Below are 19774 nucleotides of genomic sequence, written 5' to 3' on the forward strand. Positions count from 1 at the left end.
GAGGAGGAGGAAGAAGGAGTAGTGGAGGAGGAGGAGGAGGAGGAAGGAGTAGTGGAGGAGGAAGGAGTAGTGGAGGAGGAGGAGGAGGAGGAGGAAGGAGTAGTGGAGGAGGAGGAGGAAGGAGTAGTGGAGGAGGAGAAGGAGGAGGAGGAAGGGGAGGAGGAGGAAGAGGAGGAAGAAGGGGAGGAGGAGGAGGAAGGGGAGGAGGAGGAGGAGGAGGAGGAGGAGCCAGGCTATAAAACCTCAAAGCTCAGCGCCAGTGACAAACTTCCTCCAGGAAACATCTTAAGGTCCTCTTCCAAACAGTGCCACCCTCTGGGGACCAGGTGTTGAAGCACACAAACCTATGGGGGACATTTTACATTAAACCGCACAGTGCACTTGCATTTTGAATCTTACTGATGGTTCCCATGAAACTCAAAGTTCATTAAAAAATAATTATTCATTGTCTCTGTCTAGATCTGGTTATGGTTCCTGTTTATTCTTGTTCAGGGAAGTAATCTCTCTCAGTGTGGAATTTGGAATGTGTAGTAGGGAGACCCCCTGACTGAAAGGAAGGGTGCAGGGCAGATGAAGAAAGCAGACACAGAGCTTCCTGGGCTCCGGGACAGTGCCCAGTGCAGAGAGGGGGCTTGTGTGTCAGTCACAGCTCCCATAGAGTTTCCTGGGCTCCGGGACAGTGCCCAGTGCAGAGAGGGGGCTTGTGTTCCCATGTCACAGCTCCCACAGAGCTTCCTGGGCTCCGGGACAGTACCCAGTGCAGAGAGGGGCAGTACCCAGTGCAGAGAGGGGGCTTGTGTGCCCATGTCACAGCTCCCATGTGACTTAAATACTCCACAGCCCCGATACACCCTTACCTTTGACAGGAGTGTGTCCTCCATGGTCTGCTTGATGTTACCTGGTGATGGAGTGTCCCCCAAGCCACAGAGCAGTGAGGAAAGCCAGGCATAGGCTGGGAGGCTTCTGGGTTTTGCTTTTGTTTTTTTGTCAGAAGTCAAATATTTATTTAGAAACCTTATTCGCAGAATCATTTCTAATCTCTCTCTCTCTCTCTCTCTCTCTCTCTCTCTGTGTGTGTGTGTGAGAGAGAGAGAGAGAGAGAGAGAGAGAGAGAGAGGATGACAACGGATGTGAGAGCAAGAGCGTGTACATGTTGAAAATATTCATTTCAGGGAATCAAGATATAGCTCAGTTGGTAGAGTGCTTGCCTGAAGTGCAATAGGCCTTGAGTTCCACATCCTAAACTGCATATTCCAGGTGAACATGGTGGTACATGCCTATAATACCATCACTAGGGCGGTGGAGGCAGGAGGATCAGAAATTCAAGGTCATCTTAGCTATGTAGCAAGTCTAAGTTCAGCCTGAGCTTTATGACCCCTTATTTCACACATAACACCCCACCTCAAAGATAAATAAGTAAGTATGTAAATAAATAAATTAACTTCAAAGAATGCCAAAAAACACATTGCTCTCCTCACCTTATATACCCATGTGGGCCTGGGGCCCCCACACTGCTGCTGAGGCCTGGAGCTGCACAGTGCGTTAGTTAGTTAAAAGGAGGCAATGCATAAGTCAGATACTTTATTATAGGAAAGAGAAAATAGGCTGGTCATGTAGAGAGAAAGAAAGGAGAGGAGAAGAGAAGAAGGTAGAGAAGGGAAAGAAAGGAGACAAGAGAGGAAGAAGGCATGAGAGAACAAAGAGAAAGAGAGAGAGAGAGGAAGAAGGCAAGAGAGAGGGGAGGGGGTGAACCACCCCTTATATTACATGAGGCGTGGCTATCTGTCTGTGGGGTGGGGCATACCTCTCTGTACTCAGATGACTGGGGGTAGGGTCCAGCTAGAATTCTGGGAGCTTGGAGCATTGTCTACCTGACAGAGCACACATCTCCTGTGGGGGCAGCTGTGAGAGGTTGTGACTGAAACAGGAGCCAAGGACCCAGAAGTTATAGTCAAACTCCTTCCACCCCTTGCAGGCAGAAATTGCCCACTGGGGCTCCAGAGTTCTAGGCCTACTACTTGACTGGGCCCAGGTTGCCTGAACAGACCACTGCCCCACACTCCCACTTTGTAAAACCCAAACTCCCAACGTTATATGATATAATTACTGAAATGAGAGAATACAAACTCTAGCTAATAACTTCTCCATGATCTTACAAAAGCTGGTGTTGCTGAATAAGGAATAGTCCTGTTTTTAGTACCTTTTGGCATATGTGTTCATTATCTGAAGAAATTCAACTGGTAGTCTCTGCTATAAATTATGAAGCTTCTTCATACATTTTACAACTATAGCTTACTTCTCATTTTAAAGTCATGCGTTCCCTTATCTCCTCTTATCAAATGTCCACAGGAAAAATAGCCATACGATTGCTTCACCATTTAAAGTAGACTACAGAAATTCATTGATTATCACACAATTTTAAAAATAAAATCTTTTTATTATATTTTACTTATTCTCTCTCTCTCTCTGTATGTGTGTGTGTGTGTGTGTGTGTGTGTGTGTGTGTATGTGTGTGTGTGTGTGTGCGTGCACCATGGAATGAATGCATGTGAAGGTCAGAGGACAACTTTGGAGACTAGGTTCTCTCCTTCCATCATGTGGGACTAGGGGACTGAACCCAGGGTGTTAGTTTGGTGTCCAGTGCCCTTCCTGGATGAGTCTCTCACTAATTATCAGCTATATTAAGAATAGCTTTTTCAGTGCTATTGAGTATTTTGTCTTAAGCTTTGGTGCATTTTGGAAAATAACGCAGACATTGTATTTTGCCCTTCAGTTTTCAGGCACTTAAATGCTTTTTTCTTCAAAAATAAAGCAGTCTTGCATGCACGATTTGAGTCTGTCCATCATCTATGGAGCTGGGCTGGAAGTGTGTCTCTGTGGTAAAGTGCCAGCCCAGTATCCACAAGACAGCGGGTTGGACCACTAATACCACAAAGGCTAAGAAACAAAGTTACTAGGACTGCTTGACCAGTGATAATCCAACAAAAACTAATTTGTATTTTGTTTAAGCTTTTAAATAGCTAGATATTTGTCTAGCTTTTAATTAGTTAGATAATAGCTAACATTGCATTGAGACTTCAAAAATTTATAAAAGGGAACTTAGTATTCAAAAGTAGTGTAGCTCATAAGTCCAAGTGTCCAAAATATCATGAGAGTCAGCTCACTCATTTTACATCAATACACAACTTTCCCAATTCTAAACACACCAAATCCCCATGAAAAACACTTCAAAAACCCTCAGAACACCCAACTTTTGACTCTCTAGTAAAAAAACGTAAGGATCAATAAAGACACGGTGAAAAATTACATCTAACATTATGGTGAGCAAAGAGCAACACATTGAAGAAAATTTCATGAAGATCAAAATATACTAGACTTCTGAATTCCTATCATCTAAATTCACCCTGGCAAACAAGACTACATGCATGAATGTATAATGAAACAATCGTGGAGGAGCTCGGTGTGACAGGAAGAATGATGACAAGATCCCAATGACTGCATGCATGAACGTAGAATGAAACAATCGTGGAGGAGCTCAGTGTGACAGGAAGATGACAAGATCCCAATGTCCAGTGGCACACTGCCCTGTACTTCATACTATTAGATTTTCTTTTCAGTAAAAATAGGCTTTTTCTTTAGTTCCAGATCACAACAGATAAACAGTTGAAGAAGTAGAAAAAAAAAAGAATTAGTTGATGTCCATTACAATTCACCCACATTATTCAGACACATCTTCATTCTGTGGATGATATATTTGTTTAAAAAATTTTCCTGACTCAGCGTTAGAGGGCTTTCCTAGTAGACATACGACCCTCGGTTCAATCCCAGGTACCACAAAATAGACAACCAAAGCTACTGGGTCAACTTAGAAATTCATCAAGAGTCACATTTAGAAGAAACCAATAAGTTGCTATGAAGTTTTAGATCCCTACATTATTAATTAGGGGTTTCTTCAAGAACATCTGTTTGGGGAACAACAGTATTTCCTGAAAAGACATGGTCTTACTAGTGAGCGTTTCAGATCCTAGAAGATGAGTATTGGGGGTAGGGAAGGGAGTAGAAGAGAAAGGAAGACACAGAAACCCTGCGGTGGTGTTCATCCGCTAAATGACTCCGCAGTCTATGGACTCTTTACACATATGCTGTCCAGTTAATCCTCAGAAGCACAGCAGGACAGCATGGAGGATGGGATCCATTTTACAGGTAAGATATATGGGTTACAGAGAAGGTCATGCTGTCTTCAGGTTACATAGGTGTTCATCAAGTGATGCCACTGGTACCTAAGACATGCAATAAAGACGTCTGGTGCACATTTAACATGGTCTCCACATTGTCATCCACCACGTCACATCCTTTCTCTAGCGGTACCCACATCACAAGGTACATGGCTATGTCCTGCCTTGTGGGGCGATAGGACATTAAATGGCAGTGGAGCTGAGGCTTCATATAAGGTTTTGAAGTTCAGGGACCTGAGAGGAGCACCAGGCGGTTTCTCCTCTCTATGGTCCTCGGGAGTAAAGCGGTTAATCCTTTTGCATGGATGGGGAGGGAGTCTGTTCTGTTCGTTGCAGGAAACCCAATCCCTGCGACTGCAAAAAGTGTGTGAGGGATTCTGAATATCCTTCCATTCAGTTTATAGTGTGTAGTTTCATACATGTTTCCCCATAAACTAGACACGCTTCACATACTAGGCACATCCTGAGTCCTGGGCAAGCACTGTTCTATGAGCTTGAAACAGTCAAGGAAGAAACTGAAAGTCTTTACTCTCATTTAATTTTTATGTGTGTCAGGCATACATGTGTGTGCATGGTTGAATGTACTGTGCACCTGGAAGGCATCAGACGACCTACATTATTGCTCTCTGCTTTATTCTTTCAAGACAAGGGCTTCTCACTAAATCTCACTGTTTTTCAGCTAGGCTGGCTAGCCAACCCCAACAATCCTCGTATCTCTGTCCCACCCCAAGTACTGGGGTTGCACATAATCTTAGCCATGCCCAACTTTATATAGGGGTCTGCGTGTCTGTCCTAGTTATTGTCAACTTGACACAAAACTAGACATTCCTGGGAAGAGAAAATTCAACTACAAAAGTGCTCCCTCAGCTTGTCCTCTGGAGATGGGCGGGCATTTTCTTGACTGCTGATTGATGTAGAAAGGTTTAGGCCCACTGTGGGCAGTACCATCCGTAGGCAACTGATCTGAAAGGGAGCTGATCTCAAGTTCTCTTTGTTTGTTGGGTCTCTGTGTGGTTTAGGTATCAGAGTAATTGTGGCATCCGAGAATGAATGAGGTAATGTTCCTTCTGTTTCTCTTTTATGCAATAGTTTAAGGAGTGTTGGTATTAGCTCTTCTTTGAAGGTCTGGGGGAATTCTGCACTAAAGCCATCTGGCCCTGGGCCTTTTTTTGGTTGGGAGGTTTTTAATGACTTCTTCTATTTCCTTAGGGACTATAGGCCAATTTAGATAGTTTACCTGGTTTTGATTTAACTATGGAACATGATATCTGTCTAGAAAATCGTCCATTTCAGCTAGATTTTTCAGTTTTGTTGAGTATAGGATCTGATGATTTTTTGAATTTCTTCAGTTTCTGTTGTTATGTCTCACTTTTCATTTCTGATTTTGTTAATTTGGATACTGTTTCTGTGCCCTTTAGTTAGTTTGGCTACAGGTTTATGGGTGTGGGGTGATGTGGAGGTGGGGTGGGGACATCCTCTTGGAGATGGGGGAAGAGGAATGGGATGAAGAACTGTCAGAGGGCCGAATGGGAGGGGGATAATGACTGGACTGTAAAAAAACGATTAGATAATAAACAACAAGAAGAAGACGACGAAGAAGGAGAAGGAGAAGGAGAAGGAGAAGGAGAAGGAGAAGGAGAAGGAGAAGGAGAAGGAGAAGGAGAAGGAGAAGGAGAAGGAGGAAGGTAGATGCTGCACAGCCTGAGAAAGCAAAGCAGAGAGCAGCATTTCTCTGTGGCTTCTGCTTCGAGTGCTGCCCTGCCTTCCCTCAGCAATGGCTATCCTGGATCAGAGCAGCGTTTCTCTGTGGCTGCCTTGTCCTCCCTCAGCAATGGCTGTCCTGGATCAGAGCAGCGTTTCTCTGTGGCTGCCTTGCCTCCCCTCAGCAATGGCTGTCCCGGATCAGAGCAGCGTTTCTCTGTGGCTGCCTTGCCTTCCCTCAGCAATGGCTGTCCCAGATCAAAGCAGCGTTTCTCTGTGGCTGCCTTGCCCTCCCTCAGCAATGGCTGTCCCGGATCAGAGCAGCGTTTCTCTGTGGCTGCCCTGCCTTCCCTCAGCAATGGGCTGTCTCAGAAGGATCTGGTAGACCTTTTCTTCTTTGAGTTGCTTTGGCTATGGTAGTCATTAAAGCAAGAAAACGCTAGCGAGGACAGTGTCCGAACTCACTAATCACTCTTAACCACCACCAACTCCTCAGCCTGCACTCCTAACAACCAGCAGAGTAACCTCTAAGTAAATATTTACCAAGTGAGTACAGGAATCTGTTGGAAGTGTCCGGAAGAAGCCTGGGCAGGGACTGGAGAAGAGGCAGAGAAAAGGGAAACCTTGAGTCTAACCTATTAACTAACGGGTTTTTATTAAAATCTTACCATGTCGGAGACGAGTAGAGATGACTACTTTTGCTATTTAGCTCATTTTTCACCACAGGAGTGCCATGGAATTCTGAGAGGGAACCCTGATCCCAGCCTGAGAGCACACATGTCTCAGTGGACAGTAGTGATGACTTTGGCAAGCTATTTTTTCTTTCTTTCTTTTTTTTTTTATTTCAAAGTGTACTCCTGGGAGCTCAGCCTGTGTTCCTTGGCTTCCAATAGGTGACTTTGCAAGGCAAGTTTTCTCCCGTAATTAGAGGCATTTATCTCAGGACTCATTTGACTGTGGCAGTGAGGTCACAGACTGCCAGCCCTACTGTCACAACCTCCCTCAATTATAGGCAGTGGCACTTCACCTCCATGCAAAATATTAGTAAATTAATGCTCCTCACTCTGCATTCATTTGGGAGATCCGCTCAGTTTGTGAGGAACGTGAGAGGCAGGGAGTCTTCAAGACAACCCATAATACCTTTAAGCCTTGTACATATCAATTAAAGCTCTGGCTTTGCTTCTTGCAATTGGGATTTAGTCTATGGGGTTCATTTATTTTATTATGCACGAGGCAGAAATCAGCACTGTTAATTGGTGAGAAAAACACAATACATGTGCACTCATGCACACACAGTTGTGCACACACACAAGTACATGTACACACACACACACACACACACACACACACACACACCATAGAAAAATCCACCCCAGTGTGCCTGAATCTTTCCTAGAACTCAATGTCTATTTCAAGCCAAAAAATAAATGACCTCTGGCATGGTAAGTCGTCTCCAGACCAGATTTACAATTCTGACTTAAAGCACAAAGCACAATACGAAGACTGCAAAGACTATTCAATCGCCACATCTCAGAGCACCGTAGCTCACCCAGGTATCCTTAGACCTGTGACTGTGTTTCAGCTGTTCCATAGAAACTGAAAGAATGGGGTGGGTGGACATCATTTTCACCAGATTCCCAGTAGAATACATCAGCCCAGTAGGCACGAACTCCCCGTCTGAGGCAAAGGGGCAGAGAGGGCAGGAAAGAGAGGACTGAGGTTGCCTACGGTAGACCAGCTGCCAGGGACATGCTGTGGATTTTGTGGCACGAGGAACTATTTTATGGCCCATGATCTCTGTCTTTGCTGCAACTTAATACTTGAATCAGATCTGTCAGTCAGGTTGGCCTTCACCTCTGAAGCTCACACTCAGACATGAAGACCCAGTATCATCCTTCATTGGAACCCTGAATATTGGTAACCTTAGAACCAACAGAGCATGTAGGAAACGTTTATATTGACATGTGTGTGTCAATATAAACACACACAATGCGTGCACTCTATTAAAGGATCGGAAAGATGGATCCCCCCTGTTTCAATCCTAGCTCAAATTTACAAGACAAAGCATCAGAGAATGTTACAGCAGAGTCAGGACCTCTTATAGTACTTGACAAAGTCCAACTTAAAAATAAAATCCCCTTCCACACCATGCCGACCGCTGTCTACTGATGTCACGAGGCCTCGGTAAACAGAGAAGTGGGCCCATGTTGCTTAAAACTACCCAGACTGTGGCCTCAAACACTTTAAACCCAGACGGTATAGAAGGAGAGACAAGGTTAATTCATCCTCTTTCACAAAGATCCAACTACAATGCAAGGTTTTAAGAATCATTATGGCTAAATCAAGGGATATTACTAAAAATGACCACCCCTTTTAAATTGATCCTGCACATTGTCCCAAAGCCACTCCTTAAAATCAAGAGCATGTCCAAGTGAGAACATGGGCTGGTTGGGGGTCTGAAAGTCATTCTTGTGTGGTTACTCCCCGCCCTCCCCAAGCCAACTTATAGTCATGATGAGCCCCTTCTCCTGCCCCTCCCGCCTGGAGCCAACTTACAGTCATGATGAGCCCCTTCTCCTGGAAGAACTTCACTAGTGGGGCTGCGTTCTGCTTGAAGTTCACCAGTCTCCTTTGGGTTGCTTTCAGGTTGTCATCTGGCCGCCCCTGCTGCTCTGCACGCTTCTGTAATCTCTCCTTGAGCCTCTGGTTGGCACAAGCCAGGAACACCACCAGGTCAGGGGTGCAGATCTGAGGGAAGCAGACAGGTAGACAGGTGTTTATGGTGTCAAGCAACACCCACATCGACAGCAGCAGGACCCTCCGATGGTTCTGTTGTGGTGTCAACGTCCTCTGCCTTTTCTGTCTTTTCCAGCTTATTTCCTGAGCTGCTCGCTACACAAGGGCAGGCCTGCCTTGTCTTATTGCTGTCCCTGTAACTGACAGCCTATCTCATGTGGCAGTGTGTGGGAGCCCTTTATACTTCAGAAAACACACTTTCTGTCTATGCTCACATACATTTTCAGGCTGAACTTTGCTAGAGCATGCATAACCTGACGTTAGAGGAGAGATGAATGCTGGGCCCCAGTTGTCTGCAGCAAGCCCATGTTTCCTCTGTAACCGCTATCTGTTGGTATTTTACAACTGGCTACTTACTGTATGCTAATGGCCTGAAGCTCAGCTTGTTCCTGGTAACATGACTAAGCTTCATGGCATTCTACGGGGTAAAACACATTAAGTCTGATTGTACATGAGCAGAACAAGCCTTTGAGAATCCAGAGCTCTGATGAGTTCACGCAGCCACTAAGGTCAAAGTTGAGTCTTGCTCTGTTTGGTCTGTGACCTCTCTTCCTTCTCCGGTCACACAGCACCAGAAGGTCAGAGTCTTTCATGAAAGACCAAAGAGTTATGTGGATAAAGCTTTAAAAATGACCATTTTTTTTTTTTGTAATGGAGAACTGGAATGTTAGTTTTAAAAGGTAATATGACAAGAAGTAAATGCAGTTTACTGCTGAGCCTGGAAGAGACTAAAGGCATGGTAGTTTAAAGTAAGAGTCTCCAATTTAAAAAAAAGAATTGCTTCTGTGCCCTCTGAGATGGCTGGGTGTGTAAAAGCATTTCTCACCCAGGGCTGACAATCTAAATTTGACCCAGCACTCACATGCTCCAGAGATAAAAGCTCCTCCAGCCTAGGCATCTTCTCCTCTCCTCACACATGACATGATACTTAAGCACGCACATATATGTACACATGCACATACATTCACACACATAGACACACATACACACACATCACACATATGCACACATACATACACACATACGCACACATACATACACACATATACACACATGCATACATACACATGCATGCAATTGTGAGCACATACACACTCGTACACATACATGCATACACATACACATTCATACACACATGCATCCCGACAGAGAACATCATTTTTTAAGGATGAAAAAGACAATTGACTTGGAAGGCTGGAAGTATTTGTATCAGGACCTAACACCCAAATGGAGGGCCAAGATTTGAATGACCAAGCATCTGTGCCTTCATGAGCCAATGTGGATGTGTGAATGGATGGCCCTGTGTTATCCAGGAGACATGCACATGGAGCCAGAACAAGCTCAAGGCATTGGCCATGCTCCCTGGCTCTTGATTTCCCTGTATGATTCTGGGTCACCTCTGACATATTTTTTTCTTTTGTTGTTGTTTTTTTCCTAAAAATATTTTTTCCTCTCAAACTCCCAAGCAGGTTGTTTTCCAAGTCTCCAATCATATTTTCTCCTCTCTAGGCTTGCTCTCCTGCAGCAGCTCTCCTGTTTGGTTTTCATCTGCACCCCATACTGGTCCCAATACACACTTTCTCCACTGATGTTCAACAGCCCTCAGCCCTGTGTTTTCATGTGTCTTTGTGACAGTTCTTTCCAGAAGTCTTAATGTAACTTGTGACTCAGCCAGGTTCAAAATTGACCTTAGCACTTCCTAGCTGAATCATGTCACAGTAAAACTCCTCCCCTCCTATTCCCCTCTCCTCTCCCCTCCCCTTCCCCCTTCCCTTCCCCCATCCCTCACCTCTCCCTTCCTTTTTTTCTCCCTCCCCACTCTCTCTTCTCCCTCCTTCTTCTGGTAACAATACCCGTTTCTTAAATCTCTGAACTAGAAGCCCTAATAGACACCTGTAACCCTCACCGGCCTCCGTCTGTCTCAGGGATCACCATACTCTTGGTTTGTCTCAGAGCCCTTCAGCTTCCCTGCAGTGCCCAGGCACTTGATCACACCTGCATCAGGGAAGGGGACTGATCCAGATGAGATGGATCCAGAATGAGATTGTCTTTAGTTTCCATCTAGGACAGTGATTCAGAACCTTCCTAACGCTTGACCCTTTAATGGATGGACTCATGATGTGGTGATCCCAACTATAAAATTATTTTTGTCGTTATTTCATAACCATAATTTTGCTACTGTTCTGAATCTTAATATAAATGTCTGATATGCAGGATACCTGATGTGTGACCCTTGTGGAAGAGGTCACAACCCATAGGTTGCCGCTAATGGAGAATTTGTCATTTGGCAGATGTTTGTCCTTTGGCAACTTCAGTCTTTCTGAATCCATTTTCTTAAATAAAGGGGAGATTTCCGATACAATAATTTAGCATTCTTTAAAAAGAAAGAAAGAAAGAAAGAAAGAAAGAAAGAAAGAAAGAAAGGAAGAGAGAAGTACAAACAAGACCCACGTGTGGCTAAGGGGATGGCTTGGACAGTAAAGGGCTTGCCATGCAAGCTTGAAGACCAGAGCTCAGATCCCCAGAGTCCTGTGTAGAAGCCAGGCATCGATGCGTTCTGTAATCCTAGTGTGCAGGAGGCGTGGACTACTGGAGCGCCCTAGTCTGCCAGCCCAGCTCAGGACCAGTGGGAGACTCTGCCTCAAAAACAAAATGTAAGCTGGAGAGAGCTGAAGAAGACCCTGGATGAGGCTGACCTCTGGCTTACACACACACACATGCACACACACACACACACACGCACACACACACACACATGCACACACATACACACACACATGCACACACACACATGTGCACACACACTATCTCCACATGCACACATACAAAAACATATATATACATATACCATAGACATACACAGATAAATATACCAAAAATGTAAACTGCTTTTAAATAACCTTAAAAACTTAGAAAATCATTTGTAGTTTTTATGGCATACAATCAGGAGCTTCAAGTGTGAAGCTAAAACTTTATTTTCTAAAATGCTGTACTATAAAATTTGTATTTATTATTATATGTGATATTTATCCTTACAAGGCATGATAAAGGACACATTTAAAACTACTTTAAATAAATCATGTAAGGGAAGAAGGCAACTTTTTGTTGTTGTTTGTTTTGTTTTGTTTTTCGAGACAGGGTTTCTCTGTATAGCCCTGGTTGTCCTGGAACTCACTCTGTAGACCAGGCTGGTCTCGAACTCAGAAATCCACCTGCCTCTGCCTCCCAAGTGCTGGGACTAAAGATATGAACTATCACACCCTAGCAGGAAGAAGGCAATTACTGACAAACAAACGACACTATATTAAGTTTGTTTTGATAATGCTATATATTAATTATATATAATTAATGCAGGGGAAAGAAACATCCTTGAAGTATCAGGTCAGTATGGGATACAAGTAAACGCATCTTGTAGTTTTAAATTCTTGCACTGTGCACCTATGCAAATCGACTGGCGGATGCTCGGATGACTCGTATCTTAGTCTGAGTGGATGCAGAAGCTTCCCTCCCTCTGTGACACAGTGAGGTCATTTACGGGCTTGTGGTTGGTTTCTGTATACCAGACAGCTTCAAAATCCTATTGTGCACTCCGAGTAAAACTGCATTTTGTTAGGTTGGTATTTAAATTAGTAGAGTTTATAAATAGTCACTTTAGACTTATCAAAAAGTGGAGCAGCATATACACATATGTGTGTGTGTGTGTGTAATGTATATATAAAAAATATCTTCTCATGAGTGGAAGGTCGATGTGGAGAAAAACGGTCTTAAAGTGAAATTGCAAATTTACTTAGTTTTATAACTGTGATTACTCCTCTGTCTTTCTTGGTACACACTGAAAAGCATATGACTGTGAATTCAAAACAAAAAACAAAAATTAAAGCCTCAAACAGACAAGGCTAGCCCAGTAGCTAGGGTAGTAAGCAACCAGACCCCAGCTGCTGGTGGCCCGGCTAAACCTAGCACTGCTACATGGTCCTTCACTTGCTGGGGACTCATGGCGTCCAACAGCACTCCATTTGAGAGAGAAAAGTATGTAACTTGCTGTGTTTTCTCTCCACCACATTGTGTGAAGTAGAGTGAGGGTGGAAAAAGCCACACTATGTGCTGTGTGAAAGAAAACTGTGTGCAGGGAAGGGCCAAAGCTCTCAAAGTGAAAGAGGAGCTTGAGGAGGACTATAGAAGAGCAGACATGCATGGTGCCTTGGCTCTAGTTCCTCAGCTCCACTGACAGTCCACGGCCATTCTAGGGTGTCCCTTTTCCTCTCTTAACCAGCTGTGCACTTCTGTCCCACATCTGAAAGGGCCGACACTTCACTGACCCTCCAAAGGCTGCTAGCTTCTTCATCTGACCTGCACTCTGCTTCCCCATGACGTCTCATAAAATCATCCTTGAGCTTCCTGTGAGTCCATCTCTGGATTCTTTGATCAATGAGACTGAGAACCCCAAACGGGGCCTCAGTTTCTCTGGTAGCAACTGTATTTCAGAAGAATAAATCCTTAGGGATTGTTCACGAAGCTGACTTGAGATGCAGGGAGGGCTGCCTCACTAGACAGGAGGAACCATGCAGTCCGTGGTCCCCCCTGCTCTCGGAAGCATGTCCCAACTGAATAAGTGAGACACAACAATACACGGGAAAGAAAACAGAGACAACGGCTTTTGTCTACATGGCTGTAAAATTTGAAAGAGTTGATACTGTTTCTCCCATTGGATTAAGTCAGTGAGTCCTTCCCCTCCTCCCACGCACCCCCTCCCCGCATCCCATGGATAATTCAGTCTCCCTGGATCCATTTTAAGCCCTTAATTCTGTTCAAAGGAATCAGCCTTTGTATAAGCAAGAATACATTCATGGTGCCAGGCTCAAAAGAAAATTCAGTTTTAACACTCTCACCCAACAGGGTCACTCTCTGCCCTGTTCTTTATGGAACTGTATTAGGAAAGCTTCGACTCCTAAATCGGATCTGTTACACTGTCAGAAATTAGGAAACAAAATCACAATTAGCACTGAAATAAAAACTGGAGTCATAGAAAGTAAGAGGTGGATAAGGAATGGGAGCTGCCCAGCCTGAATTAACCACAAACCTGCAAACATCTGCACGCTGGTGACAAATGGCTTTAAAACTGGAACGTTCAGTACTCGGCCCTGAGTGCTGCCTGTTCCAGGTACCGATGATTAAGGGGTGGATCTGGGGGGCACTCCCTGAGGTCTTGCTTCTAACAGGGCTTGTTTGCCTTCGTCCTACCGAATGGCTTCTTTCACACATTAAACATTTACCAAATGAAAACCTCTGTGTTGCTCCCCAGCTGGCAGACCAGGTCACTGTGAAGGGAAAGCTGCTTGATAACCGGATTTCATCATCTTTTAAAAAAATTATTTCATTTTAAAATTGTGTGTATTTCTCTCTGAATGTGGATTTTGCATATTAAAGACAAACGCCGTGGACAAAAGCAGCAGGTACCCTTAATTGTTGAGCCATCTGCATGTGTAAGTTCATTGTAAGCATGTGTACATGTGCATGTGTGTGCACGTGTGTGCTTATGCTCCTGTGTGTACATGTGTGTGTACATGTGTGCATGCATGCGCATGTGCGTGCATATATGTGTGCATGTGCACATGTGTTCATGTTCCTGTGTGTACATGTGTGTGCACATGTGTGAGTATGCACATGTGTGTGTGGTCACACAAGCACATGTGTGCATGTGTACGCATGTATGTGCATGTACATGTGTGTGTTATACTTACATACCAGGGTACAGAGGATGGAGGAGGATGCCGGGTGTGGTGCAGAGGCCAGCATCTTCCTCTGTCACTCTCTACCTTATTCTTTTTGAGACCACATCTCTCACTGAAGCTGCTATTTTTCAGTTAAGACAGTGGCCAGCAAACCCCAAATCCTCTGGCTTCACTCCAGTGTTGGCATTGAACATGGGAACAGAGGATCTAAACTCAGCTCCCATCCTGTACATCAAGTGCTATCACTCACTGGGTCATCTCTCCTCTCCTTCACCATCTTGAAACATGGACATCTTTTCTGAGTAGTTTCCAAGGGGCTAAGGAACAAACCTACTGACATGTATCTCCCATGTTAGCTAAACTGTAGCTGCTGACATGTATCTCCCATGTTAGTTAAACTGTAGCTGCTGCAGAAGTCATTTTATTACCCAGGTTTTTAAATCAGTCTAGTGAAGGGTGGCACAAGACACCACAGTGGGGCCAGTGAGATGGCTCCGTGGGTAAGGCCTGAGGACCAGAGTTAGAACCTTGGTGGTGAACATGGCAAAAGGAGACTCAGTGTCCTCTGGCCTTCACGTGTGCACTATGGCACACATAGACATAAACCTACACAAATGCATACACATTAGATAAACAAAATGCCCTTTAAAAGAACACTACACTAAACCTGGCAGACACCAAATATTCAAATAAAATTAGACATACTGCATGACCATAAACTCGAAGATCATAAAATATGTCAAGCTTTCCTAAGATGATCAATGGCACTCCTTAATTTTAACAGTTTTTTTTTTTTTTTGGTGGGGAGGGGGAGTGAACCAAAGTTATTCCTGAAATTTAGCAAGAAATGTGGAGAGACAAGCTGAACAAAGCCATCTTGGAAACTCAGCACCACATATGTGACATACTGCAAATGTATGAGAGAGTTTACCTTGTATTAGTCTAATTTGACTAAACTCTTACATTTAGAATAGAAAACTGTCATTTCTCCAATGGAAAATGTCTGCAACATTGTATCAAGACCACAAAATCTTAATAATTTAGAAAATTCAAGTGGAAACTACACACCCACTAGAATGGTAAAGATACTAGAGATCAGTAAGGCCCCATGATGGCTGGGATGTAGCAACTAGAGGAATATGTGTCTCTTGTCCACTACCTCCCTCATAGCTTCTGTACCTCATATTGATGAGATCCACTTTGTGTACCAACAATGAGCAACAGCACACACCAAATGTATCCTAACTCTGATGGAGCTTAACCAGGAGGAGGGAACAGACCTTAATCAAAGATTCATACTGGAACTCTGTGAGAGCACCCCGCAGGGAGAGCCAGCTTTACCAGGTGACTCGCAGGAGCCTCAGGAATTGGCACACACGCAGGCTTGTCCCCTCAGCAGATGCAGTTGTAGCACCCGCCTCTCCAAGGGAGGTAGCCTGCGATCATTCCTTCTGGGCAGGAAGGTGAAAGTAATTAATGTCTTGAGTTAATTTTTCCAAATTGAATTTGGAAGGTTCTAGGCACCGGGACAGATAAACTGGGACAGCGGCAAAGCTGGAGTTGTGTCAGCTTGTGTTCTCGGTCTGTTCTTCCCTGGGTTACCCTGAGGCTCAGCTGTGAAGTTTCTTAGTCCTAGAATAAAGCGCACAGTGTGGGAAGAACACTGTTTCCTTCAGAAAGTGCCCTTTGTTCTCAGCCTCTTCACGTGTAGGGAGAAAGTGTGTGAGGGAGTTGGTGGGAAGAGGGCCTTTCAGCTGCTACAGAGCTGAGGGGCAGCTTGTCTGGAGAGGAGAGTCGTCCCTCCCTCTCTCCTCTCTGCTGCTCCCCTTGCCTCGCTACTTTCTGGACAGGCAGCAGGATGTGCTGAACCAGATTCTCAGAAGGCCAGCGTTGGTGCGGCGTGGAGCTCTGGCTCCAGCGTCTGGCTCCTCCTCCACAGCACTGTCTAGACCCACATTTCTGGGGCAGCCGTGGGACAGTCTGTGACTGGGGGATGGACTAGGGTTGGAGGCCTCGTTTGGCTTGTCTTGGTCTTAATCTCTCTCTAGGCTTTGGATCTTGCTTTTCCACACAAGATAAAAGGGGTTCTCAGGGCCAGAGAGAGAACTCAGTGATGGCGTACTTCCTGCTCTCTGGCTGAGTGGCCTCAGTCTGTCTATAACTCTAGCTCCAGGGAACCCTCACCTCACATCCACATGCACATGAATATAAACAGGATAAATAGATCATTTTTAAGGAACTCTGCATGATTCAGATGTGTAGTTTGGAAACAAAGTTCCCCAGTAAGGGCACGTGTTTTCCAACCCTTGTTGTCCCTGCGTTCCATCAGTTCAGGTCACTCTGGGATGGAGGTGAGCTGCACACAGGATCTGTTTCCTACAAATGTCACTTTCTTTCCTTCCCGTGTCTGATTATTTCAGCTGAGAATTAGGCCTTGGTGATTAAGAAAGAGGACTCAGACATTTCCCCTGCTCTTAGACACTGTGACTGAGATGAAGAAAGAGCTCTAAGAGGCGGGTCTGTGGAGACGCGGCTCTGGGGCACACCAGCTCGGCCAGGAGGAAAAAGCTAAAGAGTTCTGTCACACAACAAAGTAAGCGGTAATGTGTCCTCTGCTTACCATGGCTGACAGTAAGTTTGAATATCCTCACTACAAAATTTGATGTGGACATGAGGAAATGTGTCTTAAATTGCTCAGCCAAGCCATTTTACAGTGGATATATGTTTCGAAATGTCATTTTGTATATAACAAAGAGGAATGTGTAATTTTCATTTGCCAATTTAGAGCTGTTAATTAAAAGATCATTGTAATAAGCAAGCATTCCTCTAAAATATGGAAGTGGAGGGGAGACCCAAGTCAGTTGATCCTTCCTCCCCAGTCTTTTCATAGATCAATACATTTCTGTCCTGAGGATGGTCACAGTTGTGTGGACTAAAGAAAATCTGCTTCACCAAGGTAAGGCTGATTAGCAATAAGTAGAAGAAGACTCGAGAGCCACAGCACAGAATGGGGCAGGCCTTGAACTGGGGGAGCTTGTCAGAAACAAGATTCCTGAGGCCAGCTCCTCAACACTGGCTTTAACTGCTGCTGACAAGAACTTAGGTACAGCATGAGAGGTCAGTGCAGGAGCGCAGTGAAGACTCAGAGTCATTGAAGCTAAAGGGATTGCTATGATTAAACATAACATTTTAGGGAAATTAATAGTATATGAGACGTTATTTATAGTTTGGGCGTTTTCTGTGGAGACGCTGTCTCCTACCATTTCTATGACCCCGCCATGTTCTCTTCCAGCCCCAAATGCACACACATTGTTTTTGCTACACCAGGGGCTGTTAGCTAAGGTACTGTCCCTCGCACACGCAGCCATAAGCCAGATTAGTCATGGCCACAGAATGGAACGCATCATTAGTGGTTTAAATGTACAACCATCAACATTAGTTTATGAAAAATACATTTCTGTGGCTTAATGGTGCTGAGCTTCATCCAATAAAAGCAGCGAGGGTACATTAGGATACCAACATGCAGGGATTTAAAAGAGACAATTAAAGGTGGTGTTGATATATGTCATATCGACAGCAAGCACATAAGCTTACTTATGAGGCTATTTTTCCCCACAGATGTCTTCTTCCACCATTAACTTGGTTATTTAGGTACCTAGTCTAACTGCTTAAGTTATTTGTCTAATATTTAATGATATCTTACTACTAGGACCTAGAAGTTGGGGTTCTAGGAAGGTAATAGAGTGGGGGGTCAATGACAGCACAGGGGCAGACAACGGAGGTTAACAGAACACTCTGGAAAGTCAGCAAGCCCGGCTGTCCATGGCGACATGCCCCTTCTGTGGTGACTTCAAATATAACCTAATGAGGAACAGTTACCATGTGTTCCATTTTAATCATCAACTAAGAACTACAGTAACCTCTAATAGCACCAGGCGGTCAGCCCTGATACGGAGCCAAGGACCAGCCAGGCGTGGTGACACTTGCCTGTCATCCCAGCTACTGGGGTGGCTGAGGCAAGGTGATGGCTGCAGGTTCAAGGGCAGCCTAGGTTATGCAGTGAGGTTCTGTCTCAAAAAAAAAAAAAGATAATAAAAGAATAACAGAAGGACTTGGACATGCTGAGGGGAAGAGAAAGCCAGGGCAGGGTGCCAGGGCAGGGTGCCAGGGCAGGGTGCCAGTGCAGAGTGCCAGGGCAGAGTGCCAGGGCAGAGTGCCAGGGCAGAGTGCCTCTGTGGGCTAAGTCTCATCCTCCTGATTCACAGTGCTCAATGTAGGGGCATCGTGATACTGAGGGCAGTGACACTTGGGGCATCAGACCAAAGACAAAGGAAACAACCGACAGAAACGGTGGAAGAATCAGATGCTGGTGTCAAGCGATGCTGCCATCGCCATAGTGATTTTCCTTAGCAGATTTGGCGACAGCATTCAGCCAGTTTCTAAGCCAGCCAGTCTCCACATCTTCACCGGCGCTGAACATTTAAACCCATAATGTTGGCAGTAATTGTCCTTGGTATGGGACTGCCAACTTGATTCAAACCATCTACTGTGCAGATAAATGCGAGGAAGCAAGACTACCAAGATGACCCTTAGACGTGCACATGCCAGCAGAAAATAGCAGAGAGATGTCCCCTCCTGACCAACTGACTCTATATACTGGCTCTGTGCACCAAAGCTTGCTGTGCTCCTGACGAGCAAATGCTGGGAAAGCTGAGAAATTCTTAAAACCAAAAGGACATTTCAGATCATTAAATGCATCTCTTAGAGGAAGATGGAATTCAAAGGTATATTAAGTGCAAAGTGATACATTAAGGAGAGAAAATAGGTGCAGAGTTATGTATAGCTCTATGAACTTTGCTAGTGGCTGAAGTCTTTAAAGAGCACCGAGTGCTCTTAATTGCTGAGTCATCTCTCCAGCCCCCTTGTTTCTTGTCTGTGCTATCCTGTTTTGTGTCTGGAAGATGGTAACACTTAACAACTGATGCACACTTCCTACAGCTGCATTTGAAGCCAGTTGTTGCTTAGTGTGCACTCAAGGACAAGTGCTCTCTCCAAAGAAATTCATAAAAGACTATCAAACCATTCCCGATTGAAGAAAGACAGTGTCCACTCTGCTCACTAACACCCATTCTCTCTGCTTCGACCATCTCTTCCCTTTTTACTGATGAGAGAACTACTTTAAATTCATATCTACAGGCAATAGCTGAGGCTATCCGGGCATGGTGGCGCATACTGGCAAACTCAGTAATGTGGAGCAAAAGAGTGGACTGAAGGTGAAGGATTGTGAGTTCGAGGCCATCCTCTGCCTCT

The 19774-nt window shown here is 44.7% G+C and overlaps 1 protein-coding gene across 3 annotated transcripts in view; it reads right to left on the reverse strand.

The window, feature by feature from the left end:
* Positions 1-19774, reverse strand: part of Ak5 (adenylate kinase 5) — a 203360-nt gene that overhangs the window by 140720 nt on the left and 42866 nt on the right. For all 3 annotated transcript variants that reach the window (XM_031375895.1, XM_031375896.1, XM_031375897.1), the window contains exon 6: positions 8493-8684. In XM_031375895.1, the coding sequence (XP_031231755.1) occupies positions 8493-8684 (192 nt within the window). The remainder of the gene's footprint in view (positions 1-8492; positions 8685-19774) is intronic.

This window comes from Mastomys coucha, unplaced genomic scaffold (genome assembly GCF_008632895.1).
Source record: "Mastomys coucha isolate ucsf_1 unplaced genomic scaffold, UCSF_Mcou_1 pScaffold16, whole genome shotgun sequence".
Taxonomy (NCBI): Eukaryota; Metazoa; Chordata; class Mammalia; order Rodentia; family Muridae; genus Mastomys; species Mastomys coucha.